Genomic DNA, 16498 nt, shown 5'->3' on the forward strand with positions numbered 1-16498 from the left:
TATGATGTCCCAAAGCATGGAACCTCCATTCTTTCTCTGTTTATTTCTAGTTTCTGTTTTGTCTTGTTCTTGAATGTACTTTGAATCTTTGGTGTGTTAATCATTAACAGAAATGCAGGCACCCCATTTTAGATTTCTCAGGGACTGTTTCCTGAGCATCCCTTCATTATTAAAGTGACTCTGAGAACTGAAGAAAGCAGTATTTTTCAGTGAATGTTGTGGTGATGGATTTTATTTATTCATTTTGTTTTTATCCTTTCAGGATTTGAAAGTATTCTTGAAGGGCTGTTTGGACCTGCGTTATTAAAAGATCTCAGTTTGTTTAAAGGTATTCAAAATATTTCTGGTATTTTACAATCTCTGTGGTTAAGCCTTGGTGATTTAGGTCTCTCACTCAGTGTTGTAAGTGTTAAACTGCATGTGGGCAGTGTGTTTGTGTTTGGGTCATTGTACACGTATAGTTAGCACAGTCCACTAATGAGCAACTAGAACTGGGTGAAGAGTTTTCCTTTTAGAGTTTTAAGACAGAAGTGGCCTGGAGGGCATAGTGGAAAGAGTTTCAAGGTATGGCTGTGAGGGTAGAGCACATTTTTACATGTGTGAGAATCTGAGTTTGATTAAAATATAAGAATCTGAAGATAAATGTGAAATGCCTACTTTTAATGAGGTTTTTATAAACTATATAATAGTTTTGTAGTTAGCTCTGATTTATTTTCTGAAAAATTCTGGTTTATGATTATTAAAACTTTTTTTCCTTACTTTTGCAGAGTGTGAACCTGAAAGCATTTCTGATTGGGCTTTTGATGAAAATTGTCTGTTCTGTTGCTTGAGAAGAGATAAAGTAAAGGTAACCAAGAAGCTCAGGAATGTTGTCTAGTATGGTTTAATTTCTTCACAAGTTTCTGAGTCATTTGATTGGAGGGTTTACAGGAAAAGGAAAATTTGGTTCCTTGTTTATAAAAGAATTTAAACTCTTTTCAGTGTGTTGATTAACCTATTAAATCTTATGGGGTTGGGGATTTAGCTCAGTGATAGAGCACTTGCCTAGCAAGCGCAAGGCCCTGGGTTCGGTCCCCAGCTCTGAAAAAAAAGAAAAAGGGAGGAAAAAAAAAAAAGAAATCTTATATCCCAACATATATTGTCATTCATTCATATATATATATATATATGTGTGTGTGTGTGTGTGTGTGTGTGTGTGTGTGTATGTATATGTATATATGTATGTATATGTATATACACACACATATATATATGACAGAAGAATTAACTGGGTCTCAAACTATTATGCTTGTCTTAAATATAAAGTGTATGGTAATTCAAGAAATAGTCATTTGTAGTACTTAAAAACTGGCCATCAGTGCTGTTTATCTTTAATTAGAAATTAGCTCAACCTTTGTGTTTCTGTTTTATTGCCTTAAGAAAACAAAACAAAAAACCGAACAGAATTTTGCTCTGAAAACATTTCAGTTACTGAAAACTCAGTGGGTTTACCACCCTACCTTGTTTTCATGGTATCCTGTTTCCTGCTGCAAAGTCTAGGAAACATTCTGATTTCTTCTTTCTGCTATATAATAACTTCAGGTCTTTGGCAAACTTCTATCAATTACTCCTAGTGCGTTTTGTTCTTTTTTTGACCCCACAGACATCACTGTAGTCTATAACTGTAGTATTATCTCTGGACTGCTGAAGTAGCACGATTTGTATTGAACAAAGCCTTTCCTTCTGTTACCTTAGGAGTGTGTTTGGAGTACCTCTTGTAGCTTGAAAATCTCTTGCTTTTTTTATGCCTCTGTTGTCCTATGAATGGTGCACACATGCTCTTAGTGCTGTTTCCTCTTTCGTGTGATTGTAATAAATGTAATTTATACAGTTATTTGTCAGTTGATAGTATGCCTTGTTCTCCTGGCCCCTGTTCCCCGGTATTGAGTGTTTGTTCTTGCCTTTATTTCAGTTGCTGAAGGTAGCCATACTTCTTTGTCTCTGTCTGTACTACTATTGTACTGGCTGTTGTCGAAAAGTAACGTTTGACATCTGAGTGCTATCACGTGGTGGTTTAAGAACTTCTTACATATATCAGCGGCATCTTTTTCTTGTTTTCTCCATGAAAATCGTTCCTGCTAATATCCACAATGGTATATTTTGTTAAATAGATGAGAAGGTTGTTTCGAAATTTACTGGCTTTGCAGAAGTACAGAATAAAGCAACATTGTCAGGAGTAGCCTATGGGTGGAGTTGATATTTGTTTAAATTCCGTGTGTTTGCATTTATGTGTGTATATATTGGATGTTAGCTAGTGAGCAAATCATTTAATAGGAATTGTGGTAGAAGAGAAGGAGAATAGTCGTTTTCTTTTCATATTAGAATTGGGAAGAGATCCATTCTCTGCTGAGTGATGGATCAATATGTTACTATAATATAATTGAGAGTTTTCTGTTGATGAATAAGAACAAAATACTGTGTTAATATTCTTAGGAGAAAACAAATAAGACATTAAATAATGTATCATTTAAAGTAGCTGCTTTTCATTGTAGTTTTGCAGTTTTAGTTGGGTTTTTAACTGGAATATTTTTCTGTGGGGAAGGAAATGTATGCATGTGTGAACACATAGGTGTGCAGGTTTACTCACCTATGTTTGTGTACATATATGGAGGCCAGAGGGTTGACTTTGGATGTCTTCTTCTCCACTCATAATTTGAAAGGTCTCATTGAACCTGGATGTCACTATCACCCAGATTAGCTGGCCAGTGAGCCCCTGGAATCCACCTGTGTCCCATTGTTCTCCTGCCTCACTGTGGTTGTTTCAGGTATACACTGGCCACGCCTGGCTTTTTCATGGGTTCTGGGGATCTGACCTTACTGAGTCATCTCCCCAGATGGAGAATATGTTTTTGTTTGATAGCTCAGCTGGTTCTATAGAGTCTGGTTTCTTCACTTGACACCATTCAGTCTCTTTGGTTTGTTTTCGAGAGAGCCATCTAGTACTGGAAGGCAAGAAATGAAGGAGCCTAAATAATATGAAATTTTATATATAACCTTTGTTGAATTATATTGAAAATGATTATTCTCTGGGACTCTGTAGACATTTCTAACATCTTTTCTGAGAAAGATTAAGAGTTGAAAAGTAAATTAGAGTTGAGAAATAAACTCATTGCTTTGAAACTAACATCTGTACAATAGAAAAAAAGGAAAGACTAAGAAAAGAAAATATGATAACATGTAGCAGTGTCCTGCTTGTTACTGGAGTCCTGAGTTTGGGATTAATGATGAAATAATGTCGAGTATGTCTGGAAAAGCAGAAGCAATGGCTGTTTGAGAAAGATGTGGATGGTTTTTGTTTTTTAATTTGAGTCAATAGAAATTTTAGTGACTAATAAGGGTAGTAGAATGGATAACAAATACAACTTTTATATTTATTTATAAGGAGATTAAAAAGTCACAAAATAACTAGCTAACTTTGGGAAATGGAACTGATAATTCACCTGTAGGTTATAATGATCTTTCTGGAAGAATATTTTCTAAGACCTCTGGTGAATGTCTAAGATCAGTGATGTTATTGAGTCTTGTATGTATACTGTTTTGTTTTGTTTCTTCTTTTGTTGTTATTTGTTGTATGTGTGTGTATGTGTGTGTAAAACCTATAGTTTATAATTAGGCACAGTTGAAAGTTAACGATAAGTAACCAAACTTTTTTTTTTTTAAAGATTATTTTATTGATATGAGTACACTGCAGCTGTCTTCAGACACACCAGAAGAGGGCATCAGATTCCATTACAGATGGTTGTGAGCCACCATGTGGTTGCTGGGAATTGAACTCAGGACCTCTGGAAGAGCAGTCAGTGCTCTTAACCGCTGAGCCATCTCTCCAGCCCGTAACCAAACTTTTAACAGTCAGAACGCTTCCTCTTCATGGCTTCCAGTCATCAATTTAATGCCTTTCCTGCCTCAACTAAAGATTCTGATGTATCGTGGCTATAATTTTGGCAAAACTACCATACGTTTTATTTTTTCTTACAGTTTCACTGATTAACCTGTTAGTCTATTGAGCTTTTTAAAATTTTTATTCTTTTAAGATTGATTCATTTCATTTTTATATGTATCAATGTTTTGCCTGCATGTTTGTCTGTGCATCATATTCATGCCTGGTGCCTGCTTGGGTCAGAAGAGGGCATTGGATTGTCTAAACCTAGAGTTATGAATAGTCATGAGCTGCCATATGGGTGCTGGGAATTGAACCCAGATCCTCTGCAAGAGCAAGTGCTCCTTACTATTGCACTGTTTCTCCAACTACTATTGGTTTCTTAGTAGCCTCAGCATACAGTTCTTTAAAGACTAATATGTGTGTGTGTGTGTGTGTGTGTGTGTGTGTGTGTGTGTGTGTGTGTGTGTGTGTGTGCGCGCGCGCGCGCGCGCGCGCGCAATAGAATTACAGTCAGTTGTTAGTTACCACCACCAATTTAGGTGCTAGGAATTGAATTTGAGTACTTCTGAGAAGAGTAATACATATTCTTAACCTCTGGGCCATTTCTCCAGCTCAGCATATGATCTTTTTACTCTTAGTATGTCAAGAACTTTGACCTCTTCACTTATATGAAGTATTTTATGGCATATTGTAATTTCTAGCCTCACTACATTAGTGTTTGGGGGACATTATTTAGTAAAAACAGGCTGCCTATAGACATCACTTTGATAGCATGGCAGTTCATTTAATAACCAACAGCCATTGTGTGTAACCTGTATGCTTTGCACTACAGTGAGGCAGCTTGAGATTTTACTACACTACCCATAACAGCACAACTTAAAACTTGTGAATTATTCCTGGGATCTTGCATTTCATTTGACTACAATTGACCCTGGATAACTCAAACTGTAGAAAAGTAAAACCACCAATAAGAGGAACTACTTGAGTAAAATACCACAGACATTAGAGAATATAATTTATAGGTGAAGATAGACCTCTTTGCCAATACATTTTTGTGTGTTGCAGTTTAATCCTCAAAACGGTCTTTTGACCTTGGATTAAAGATATTCTAGACTGGAGAGATGGCTCAGTGGTTAGGAGCACTGACTGCTCTTCCAGAGGTCCTGAGTTCAATTCCCAGCGACCACATGGTGGCTCACAACCATCTGTAATGGGATCTGATGCCCTCTTCTGGTGTGTCTGAAGACAGTAACAGTATACTCATATACTTTAAATACATACATACATACATACATACATACATACATACATACATTCATACATGAAAACAAAGAATGAAAGAAGATATTCTAATTTTACAAATAAGAAAATGAAAGGGGTTAGAGACTATTACAGACAAAGCTACCTAGTTGAGATTTTACCTTTGTTTTTGGCATTAACCCAGTTTGTTTACAAAAATAGCAATGGAGATAATGACAGTGGGAGGAAGAATTAAGTGGGACCTGGAATTACTTGGAAAGAGGGAGAGAAGAAGGTAAAAGAGCTGGCTGCTGTTTGAAATGACCAGCTTTAGCTATGCTGGAGCAGTCGATCCTTAACTTCTTGGCATGCTTGCATAGTTCCCCTTTCTGTTTTGTTTATCAGGCAAAAGTATTCTGTATATTTACTAAATAAGAAGCCAGGTGGTTTCATAAACTGAAAAATTATGTTAATGTGTTTTTCAGTGCCTCCATGTCCCAAAAATATATTCATAATCCTCCCCATTACTTACTTATCAGCTTCTTAGGTTTTGAGGAGGGAGTATTTGTTTGTTTGTTTTAACTCACTCTGCAGACCAGGCTGGTCTTATACTCCCAATCCTCCTGTCTGAGTCTCCTGAATGCCACCCTGCCTGGCATTTAGCATTTTAAAAGTTCTTTTAGGCATAGGATGGGCTGATGGTGGCATAATACCTGTAACCCCAGGTAGGAAATCAAAGAACAAAACCCCCATTTTCATATAAGTATTTTTAGAGCTAATAGATAATATAAGAGAAGATAGATAATAATTCTAATAGATATTGCTTTATCAAGGAAGCAGAACCCAATTTGTATCTCAAAAGAAAATCTGTACTTTAAAGCCATTGATTTAAGTACTTGGTTTTTAGTGTGTAGTAGAGATGGTATTCATAGTGAGAAAATCATTAGTGAGTCCAGCAGTAATCCAGAAAATGAGCCTGAACTAGGTAGGGTCTTTTAACTTGAAGATTCGTAGCGAAAAATTCATTTAGAGAAGCTGGACTAAAGCATTACCAATCCTTGGTGATTGTGCATGTATTATGTCTATGTGTAGTGGATGCAAGTAAAGGAAAAGGAAGTGATACTAGCTTTAACTTCTAAGCTCAGATGACTTAGGGTGCTGGAAGGGGGGAAAGGTGACATGCCAATATAGTGGATGTTAAGTAATGGATGTATATTACTAATCTTTCAAGTAGTTAAAGAGTAATGAAAAGGACTGGAAAGATGACTTGGTGGTTAGGAGCACTGACTGCCCTTCCAGAGGTCCTGAGTTCAAATCCCAGCAACCACGTGGTGGCTCACAACCATCTGTAATGAGATCTGATGCCCTCTTCTAGTGTGTCTGAAGACCGCTACAGTATACTCATACATAATAAATAAATCTTAAAAAAATAAAATAAAAAGAGTAATGAAGAAAACAAGAGCAGACAAGGAATAGGTGAAGACTTTAAGACGATTTTTGGAGCACAGTGGAAGCTTAAATGGTTTTTATAGGGTTAGAAGAAGTTGGAGAGGAAGAAATTAAGATGGGACATGGCTCAATAAGATTTTATATGGCCTTTGCAAAGGACCCAGATTTACTTCTAGCACTTATGAGCTGCTCACAACCACATGTAACTCCTTCTCCAGGGGAATCCAACAGTTTCTTCTGAACTTTGCTGGAACAGCCCCCTCCCCTATGTGCATAAACCCATATACAGGCAAACATATACACATAATTAAAGGTTTAAAAAGAAGCAGGATTGAATGGCTGAACAAGGCAAGATGGTAAGAAAATCAAGGGGAAATTAGCTACAAATAGTGTGGGAGTTAGGACACACTCAGTGTAAGGATAGGAGTCACAGTTGTCAGGAATTCAACAAGAATGCCTTAATGTTGCCTGTGAACTTGTTCATAGAACTTCCTCATTTAGACCAGTCCTCAGAGTGTTCTAGCCATGCTAACAACAAAAAAGGGAGTTTCAAGAAAATTAATGAGTAAAATGACTTCATTCAGCATTGTATTTTTAAGCAAGAAAAATATTAAAGTCTTGATACTAAGTTACTCTTGTTAGTGTTAAATTTTATTAACATAACAAAGGTGAGACATTTTGAATAGATGTTAATGTTTTAAGATTTTATTGATTCTAAAGTTTCATTCTGTAAATGTTTCCTTCTTCCTTGAGAAGACTTCTACCCCAAACCCTTCCACACACACTGACACACTATGTAGTCCTTGCTTCCCTGGAAATCTGTGTAGATCAGGCTGGCCTAGAACTCACAGAGATCTACCTGTTTCTCTCTTCCTGCTAAGTGCTGGGTGTTTGCACATGAACTTTCTTTTTGTTCTTTCCCCTCTATTATAAAGACCATTTTTTATATTATTTCTCTTCTCTAATCCTTAGTTTGGTATTAGACTTATGCTCTTTATAATATTATTTATATTTTATTAACTTATTTATTGGGGTATGGGCATATGCAGGTCAGAGGACAGCTTGCAGGAGTTGGTTTTTTCTTCTGCCATGTAGGTCCCCAGATCAAACTTAGGCCCTGAGATTTGGAGGAAGCACCTTCGTCTGTTGACTTCTCATCTTGCTACTCCGGCATCTTTGCTATAATCTGCATCTTTGATTATACTTCTTTGTGGCTTTATTATATATTTTGGTTTTTAATTTTCAAAAGATTTTATGTGTATTTGTGGGCACACAAGTGTACAGGGTGGCCTTAGAGGCCAGAAATGGGTGGGGAGGGAAGGTTGGATAACCTGGAACTGGAGTTATCATCTGGAAACTGCCATGTTCCAGAGAACCTGGATCCTCTGAAGAGTAGTCAGTCTCCTTAATCGTGAGTCATCTCTCTAGTTCCCACGGATAGTACTTTAATCAATATAATAGTCTTAACAGAGGCATTAAGAAATAAATAATACAAGGTATAAAACTAGTTCTGTCTGGTGGCACAGACACAGTGCTGTAGGAGTTTGTAAAGCTTAGACGTGAGAATGCTATTATTCTCAATAGGCAGTTTTAAATATCCCTGCACTTAAAATGACTTTGGGCATCTAGGGATATCCAGAGTCATAAGAGGAGAGTGGATAGAAATTTCAGAAGGCATTCTGTTGTATTGTTTGTAAATGAAAACTGGGGATAGTATTAACTTTTAGGCAGACATCACTATTAGCTGTGAGGTTGGCTTGCATTTATTTTTAATAAATTAATATTTAATACTTTTTAATAGCATCTAATTGTATAATGGAAGAAAATTGTCATAGCAAATGTTGATTTGCTATATATTTTGAATACTGCATTAAAACTCAGGAGATGCCATTCTCTTTTAATTTATGAGTTTGCAGGTCTGTTTCATTAGAAAGCTGAGAGAGAGAGAGAGAGAGAGAGAGAGAGAGAGAGTGAGTGTGTGTGTGTGTGTGTGTGTGTGTTGGGAAGAGGGTACTGGAAGAGTTACCAGTTTGATATGGACTGTATTAAACATTTAAATTGTTTGTGGTAATATTAACATCTTAATACTTGGGCATTTATCTTTAAAAAATAGGATTTGACATACTTCCAATAGTAAAAATCAACAACTGTATATTGCACTCATCACACAAAAGCACCAGCTAGTGGAAGATAAAGGTACTGAGGTAATACTCAGTCGTATGAGGAAGTCTTGAGCAGCTGGCCGAATGTCTCTATTTCAGTACTAATGACAAGAATCTCACAACTCTTTACAGGTTTTCTAGGGATTTTTATGAGATCATTGAGTTTTCAATTTATTTTTTAAAATGTTTATATTAATGTCTCTCTGTCTCTGAAAACCCAATTCCTGTAACTTCACTAGTGTTGAACCATTACTTCCTTGTGTTCCAAACTTCACATGCTCACTTCAGACGCATTGAACAATCTTTCCCAAATTAAGAAAAGCTCCAGCGTCTTTCAGCCTATAAAGGTAGTTAACCTACTCATTAACTTGGTGGTTTGCTTAGTCAAACTGAAGATAGCATTTATATATAGCAAAATTGCATTGAGCACAATTGATACATTGTTTATACAAAAACCAATAAATTAAGATTCTCTGTTAGACGATTGACATAGGATATGAGCGTTTAAAGTGGTGGCACCCTTTTCTCTAAGACTTACTGCCATTTAAATGTGAAGGAAATTCACATTTAAATCAATGAATTGCATCGTGTCAGCTTTTCTAAGCTCATTGCTAAAAATGTCAGGAAGCATAGGTAACAGGCATGGCTGTATAGCTATAGATTGGCTCAGACTCTAGGAGACTTTTCTAATGTAATCACTACAAAACTCGTGTGCATACACTTGCTTTTAGTTCCTATGGTATCAGTTTATTCCAATTGTAACTAAATTTAGATAATCAAGGAACATAGGCAGAAGTAGCTTTTAAAGTCATCCTTTCATTTTTGAATTACACTTGGGAAACCTAGGCTACTTTATTCTTCCCAAGAGAAACTTGTCATTTGATTTTCCATTTCCCTGTCTTAACACTCCTGCAAGAGAAAATAAGCGGCCACTTAAGCCTCTTTCTCCAGTCTTACCTCCCCAGTTTTAGGGTGACAAATGTTAGACTTAAAAAAGAAATGGTAAGAAATGCTTGGCCTTACTATTTAAAATGTAACTTCATTAACAGTTTATTGCTGGGAGGATTAGCTTCCATGCTGATATAAGTTTGTTCCATTGTTTATTTAGTGACGTCTTTTTCTATTTCAGGGACCTGTGAGGCTGTGGCTGTTTCAGGTCTGGGAGAAGTTTAACATTTCTGTCAGGTCAGCAAAATATGCCTTGACACTGAGCCTGGCCCACAGGCTGCTTTTTAAGTACTGTCAAGTTAAAGAGGCTGTGTAGGCAGCAGCATTTGCATGTGGCCTGTAAGATCTTCAGTATTTACTACATCATCCTTAATAGAGTACTTCTTACTCTTTACTCTCAGTGACATTTTGTAACCTAATATCTTTTCTACCCTTAAACTAATTTTCAGTAGTCTTTCAAAACTGAAGTAATATTTATATATAGTAAAACTAATTCAAAGAGTAGGGTTAGTTGATTTTTGGTAAATACTTTCGGTTATATATACATAACCATCAGCACAGTGACCATTGCTTAACCATGTTGTCACCTCTCCTCCCCACCCTGCTTCTTTGTAGTTAGTCTTTTCAGCAGGCCTCCAGGCTTATGCAGTCACTAATCTTACCTTTCCTAGAATTACATATGGCCCTTTAATATGCAGTCTTATGTTTGACTGTTTTGCTTAACATGACTTTTTAAGACTCCTATTTTTGTGTATAATCCGTTCCTTTATTTTCTTTGTAATTTCTCTTAGCATAGATATACCACAATTTAGCCATTTATTTTATTAAAAATTATTTTATGTATTGAGTGTCTGCTTTGCATGTATATGTGTGTGCCACGTGTGTGCCATGTATGTGCCTAGTGCCTTCAGAGGAAGAAAGCGTCAGATATTCTAGAACTAGAGATACAGACCGTGAGCCACAGTGCAATGCTTGGAGCTCAGCCTCCAGCCTCTGCAAGAACATGGAGTGCTCTGCTCTTAACCACTGAGCCATCACTGACATAAAGCGGTTCTATTCCTCTCTGTTTATACTTAGCCACACCCTTGTAATGTATGTTTGGTAAAATATTGCTTTGACCTATTTGCTGTTTAAAGAAATTAACTAAGTTCTTTATTCTTTATAAACCTTTTGGTTGGATGTGATTCACAGCTGTTTTCTGCTAGTCTATACCTTCTTTCCCTCCCTCCCTCCCTCCCTCCCTCCCTCCCTCCCTCCCTCCCTCCTCTCCCTTTTAAAGATTTGTTTGTTTATTTACCTGTTTATTCTGGGTATCAACCTCAGGTCTCCAGGAGTATGTGGAAAGTGCCTTTGCCCACTAAACCCTCTCCCCAGCCTCCTCAGATACTTTTTAATAGTGACACAATATAGACTAAGATACACTCGATATTTGAAAATGTCTTCTAGAGGTTTTTATTACCATACCACTCCAAAAAGTAGTAAAATACTATATTAGGCGACATATTTTCAAAGATTTCTCTTTTTATTTTTATGTATAGGGGCATCTTGCGTGCATGTCTCTGTGCACTATGTGTGTGCTGTACCCAAATAGGCTAGAAGAGGTCATTGGGTCCCCCTGGCACTGTAGTTACAGACAGTTGTGAACTGTCATGTGTGTGCTGGGAGTCAAACCTGGGTCCTCTTAACTGCTAAGTCATCTCTCCAACCCCCATGAAAGTTTTTAGTGAAGAGCTTGGGTGTCTTACTAGACAAGATCTTAGCCTGTTCACTGTTGCAGCTTTAGATATGGATGATCAGACTATCATGTGTTGGCAAATTCTGTAGTTATTTTCTTTCTATATCCTCCTACCCCAGAGCACATTTGTTGATTTTAGAAAAGATTTCACTATGTATTGCTGGCTTACCTGGAACTCACAATGTAGACTGGGCTGGCTTCAAATTCAGATCCATCTGCTTCTGCCTACCAAGTGTTGAGATTAAAGGTGTGTGTCACACCTTGCCTCTCTCTCACCCCCAGCATCTTTAAAAGAAATTAACTTAGGAGGACTTGCGGGTCATTACATTGATTCAGAAGATCCAAGTCTGACCACTTGAATCGGGTCCACGGAACCATGTGGTGAAAGGAAGAGACCAATGCTTGCAAGCTATTCACCGTAATCTATACGTTGTAGCATGTGTACATGTAGTCACAGTAAATAAAGATGTAAGAAAACAAGGGATATTTGAAATTGGTACAAATTAGAGAGGCTACCAGAAATATAGCACCCAAAATCAAACCGGTCTTTCCCACAAATCCCATCTATAGAACCAAACCATTGCTTCTTCTCAAATGTGAAATAGCCTGTACATAGGAGCTATGTATAAATTATGGTATTTTATTTTAAACCAATTCGCGTCTACTTGGATGCATGTAAAATAAAAGAGAAGGCAGCACTTTCCTGAATAGCATGGTGGTCCTGTTCTGTCAGAAGCAGATCTGTGGGAGCTCGTAAAGGTGGATAGGAGGAGAGCTCACTGTGTTTTTTTTTTAATGGAATTGAGAGAAGAAAGCTACAATTGCCAGGCAGTGTAGAAAACAGAAACATTGAATGAGGATTTGCATTCCAGATACCGACTTATTACAAATAACAGTATAGTCTTTTAAATGATACAATAATAAATCAGTACAAACAAAGCAATGCTGTATATAACCATGATCTTAACATTAGTTGGAAAATTAAGGATTACCTTATAAGTAGTACTAGGGTTATTGGTTGATCACTTTTGCCTTCAGTAATTCATAATATGCAAAATTTAATGCTCCTTACTCAAAGTGGCTAAAATAAAAATCGTTTCCATCTAAATTACTTTAGACTTGTTATTCATTCATTGATTTTATTTTTAAGGTATGTGCTTTGCCTGCTTGTGTGTGTGTGCATGTGTACTGTGTGCATGCATGGTACTAGGAGAGAGGACATTGAATACCTTGGAACGAGGGTTCTGCACGTTTGTGAGTCATCGCGTAGGTGTTGGGAACTTAATCCAGTCCTTTAGAAGAACCACAAATGCTCTTAACCATTGAGCCATCTCTCCAGCTCCCTTTTTCAGATTTTTTTAAATTTTATAATCGCATGTATTGTAAGCTAAAACTGGTCAATGGAGAAAAGTTGGGGGATACGTTCCAGGAAAAAAACAAGCCATTTCTTTTGATCCATTTGTTTTGATAATCCGTTCTAAAGAAATACTAGAAATATGGAATATAGTCATTGTAACATTTAAAAAAATTATATGAAGATTTATTCAAACATTATTTTCATTATCTAGTATAGATTTTATTTATTATCCTGATAATAAATCCTAAATTGTTACTCAGATTACAGTGTTTAACACAAAACAGCCTTGACTGGTTTTCTAGTATGAGGGAAGCAGAGTCAGGCAAATTTAGTTTAAGACCAGTCTGAGCTACAAAAAAAACTTTTAACTGCTTTATAAAAATAAGTATGCCTAGAATTTCAATACTGATTAGTTTCACATAGATCGTGAAGGAATCTACTTTCAAGTGAGTTTAGAGTCATTGTAATATCAAAATTTCCCAAGGTTCACTTTTCCCTGTGTTCTTAGGGAAAGTAAGTATAATAGTCATCCTAGCAAACGTCTTCAGCTTTGGCAAGAGTTAATTAATTCTATGTACGATAATTTTTTAATGTAAAACATCATAACCCTTAGAATAGAATACTAACAGAGTTCACAGACACATTTTCCTCTGTTCCGGAATTCCGTGTCAGAATTACAGTAAGTAAGCAGTTGTAGATACATGATAGTGGTGAGGGACACCATCATTGACAAAGAGCCAGTATTCTATCAACTTACTTTAAAACTTTTATTGATTCTTTGTGAATTCCACATCATGCACCCCAGTCTTCCCATCCTTCCATATCTACCCTTCACCCTTGCAGTCTTCCCCCAAAAGAAAACAAGACAAAAAAAAATAATAAAATAAAAATAAACATTAAAAAGAAGGAAAGACATTTCGCTGATGAAGCTGCAGTGTTTTGCTCCAACAGCTTTACTTGCTATGTCCGTTGAAATGAGTCACTGTCTAGTTCAAGATCTCTGGCTTCAGCTATATTTTCAATAATGTGTCATCATAGGGACTCCTCACCTCCTGTTGTTGCCCCGTGTTGTGGAGATCCTGCAGCTTTGATTATGCAGGACCAGTCCCTTCATCTGCTCCAGCCATTCATAGGTGGGGTAGATGTTGGGGCCAGCTCAGCACTATGTCTCTGGGCCTCGATGGTATCTGAGCTGTTCGACCTCCAGCTCTTCTGCACCTGCTCTACCAGGGCCATCTCTCCAGCAGGGACTTTATATTAGCTCTTATGCTTGCAGCCTCCCTCAGTTTTCAACTATTTATCAAGGAGCTAAGAAAACACAGAGTTACAACAGCAATAACTGTGCGGTTAATTACTCAGTAATGTGTCGTTTGAATAATCAAGTGGATTTTGGAGACAGAATTAACTATAGATGTGAGCTGATTTACCAGCTTATATCCTAAAGCAAGTAACTCCTAGAAAATAGAAACTCTAGTTTAGACTGACCCTCAGCCTTTTTCCTATTTGGTCTGGCCAGAACCTTCTTTTTTATATTGTAGCAACCAATGTCTTTTAGTTATGTATTTGTAGAACAGTATCACGTGGTTTTTATTACAGTTTGCCAAACCATATATAATGCATGTATTTAAAATACAGATGTGGTGAAGGAATGATACTGGAATGTTGGTTGATTCCCTGTTACCTGGGTATTCAGTTGTTAGCTCTGTGCTGCATAAACTTTTGTTCTTATTGGTTCTTTGTGTGTTGTGCATGTATACACAGCAAGGAACAGCAAGCCATGGTTTATTGTGCAGCATTTCTGTAAAAGATGTTTGTTTTTCTACAACTCAGAGAAGAGTTTGCCACCTTCTGAGTGCTGCTGGGATTAGTTAGAGACACGCACCACCACCCCTGGCTTGCTCTGCATTTGTAGACAGGATGTTTAGTTGCGGCTGATAAAATGTATGATTAAAGTGGAAAACAAAGCAAAATGTATGATTTTGTTCTATTTTTAATCTTTAGTTATTGTTCTGAATAAAGCAAGTGAAACGACTGAGAATGAAAGTCATTTATACATGTAGTATATGCGTGCACACAGTTAGATTTGGAAGTGTATTCACATGTGGGTAGAATAGGTTAACAGAGGTATCCTTTTCATTCCTTCTCTACTAAGTCTTTTGAGACAGTCTCTCACTGAAACTGAAGTTCACCATTCTGTTGGACTAGACCGTCTACCAGCAAGCTCTAAAGATCCTCTCCAGTGGGGTTGGGGATTTAGCTCAGTGGTAGAGCGCTTGCCTAGGAAGCGCAAGGCCCTGGGTTCGGTCCCCAGCTCCGGAAAAAAAAAAAAAAAAAAAAAAAGATCCTCTCCAGTAATGACATTGTGGATCATGTGTTTCTGGCTTCTTTCCTGAGTGCCAAGACTCTAGACTCAGGTCCTTGTGCTTGTATGACAATCATCTATTGATTGGACTATTTCCCTACTTCTTATACAGAAACTCAAACGTTCTTCTAACATAGGCCTCAAGAAGAGAGAACTCTTCTAATTCTTCATAGGTAGGCATATTACAATGAAACTTAAAAATATCCAAACCAATTATTAAAAAGCAAAATCTTTTTGGTGAACAAAAAAGAAGGTTGGTAGCTTCTTTTTAGTATCAATTGAAAAAATGTGTTAAAAAGTTAATGTTAGGCTGGCAGTGGTGGGGCACACCTTTAATCCCAGCATTCAGGAGGCAGAGGCAAGTGGATCTCTGAGTTTGTGGCCAGCCTGGTTTACAAAATGAGAGTTCCAGGACAGCCAGAGCTACATAGAGAAACCCTGTCTGCAAAACAAAACAGAAAAACAAAAAGATTAACATTACCAGAAAAAATAAACAAGCAAAAAGAAAAATCCTTTCTGCAATCTAAGTTTCAAATATCAGTAACAGTTTACCCTGCAAAAGCGCCTCATTGTTGCCACAGAGTTAGCAATATATGCCCCGGTTTATGGCAAAAACAGTAAAATAGTCAACTAACGGTCATTGGGAGATAACAGCCTGATGTGTGGTATAAATGCAGGCAGAGAGCAGGTGAGTGGAAGAGAGACAGACTGGACTGAGATACTGAACAGTCATAACATAGCATCTAAGAAATGGCACCAGGACCTACTTATCTGAATTGGAGATGATTTACTCTTGCTATTTCAAAACTTTGGAGGTGAAAGAAGGATTCTCCTTCTTCCTTGAGTTGAGCCTTGGTAAATACTGAGGCCTTGCTTCATACATGGGGAAAACCAGAACATCATGAGTCACTTATACCCAGCAAACATATATCAGGCCGTGTTACTCATGCTTCCTAGGTACTGTGATGATTCTTCAAGTGCTAAAGAGAGTTAGCCTAGTGATTTAGAAATTCCCTCCTAACTGTGTAGCTAAGAAATGAAAACAGGTATCTACCCCAAACCTGGGGCAGTTAATACCATTATCCTTCCTCGTGCGACAGTGAGAGAGTGCAGATTTCCAAATAAGTGTCTGCTCTTGAATGAGATGTGATGTAGCCAGAAAGTAGAATGTTCACTTAGCAATAAAGGAAGTACCACACCGGCCACAATATAGATGAACCTTGAAGTTATATTCTAGGGGAAAATACCCCCCTGAGAAAATATGACTCCATGTAGATGAAATGACCGTAGTAGGCATGCTTCAGAGGATGAAAGTATGACTGGCTGC

At 37.3% G+C, this 16498-nt stretch overlaps 1 protein-coding gene across 9 annotated transcripts in view; it reads left to right on the forward strand.

Annotated features, from left to right (window-relative positions):
* Lcor (ligand dependent nuclear receptor corepressor) overlaps positions 1–16498 on the forward strand; it is a 107021-nt gene that overhangs the window by 41789 nt on the left and 48734 nt on the right. For 5 of the 9 annotated variants that reach the window (NM_001401972.1, XM_006231418.5, XM_039085688.2 and 2 more), the window contains exons 3-4: positions 263–328; positions 768–847. The exons of 2 other annotated variants lie outside the window; for them this stretch is intronic. Coding sequence is in view for 2 of the 7 variants with exons in the window: in XM_039085688.2 (XP_038941616.1) it covers positions 263–328; positions 768–847 (146 nt within the window). In the remaining 5 variants the exon portion in view is untranslated. Of the gene's footprint in view, positions 1–262; positions 329–767; positions 848–9898; positions 9955–16498 lie in introns of all 9 variants that reach the window. 2 more of the 9 variants (XM_039085725.2, XM_039085693.2) reach the window with 1 other exon arrangement.

Source organism: Rattus norvegicus, chromosome 1, assembly GCF_036323735.1.
Source record: "Rattus norvegicus strain BN/NHsdMcwi chromosome 1, GRCr8, whole genome shotgun sequence".
Classification (NCBI taxonomy): Eukaryota; Metazoa; Chordata; class Mammalia; order Rodentia; family Muridae; genus Rattus; species Rattus norvegicus.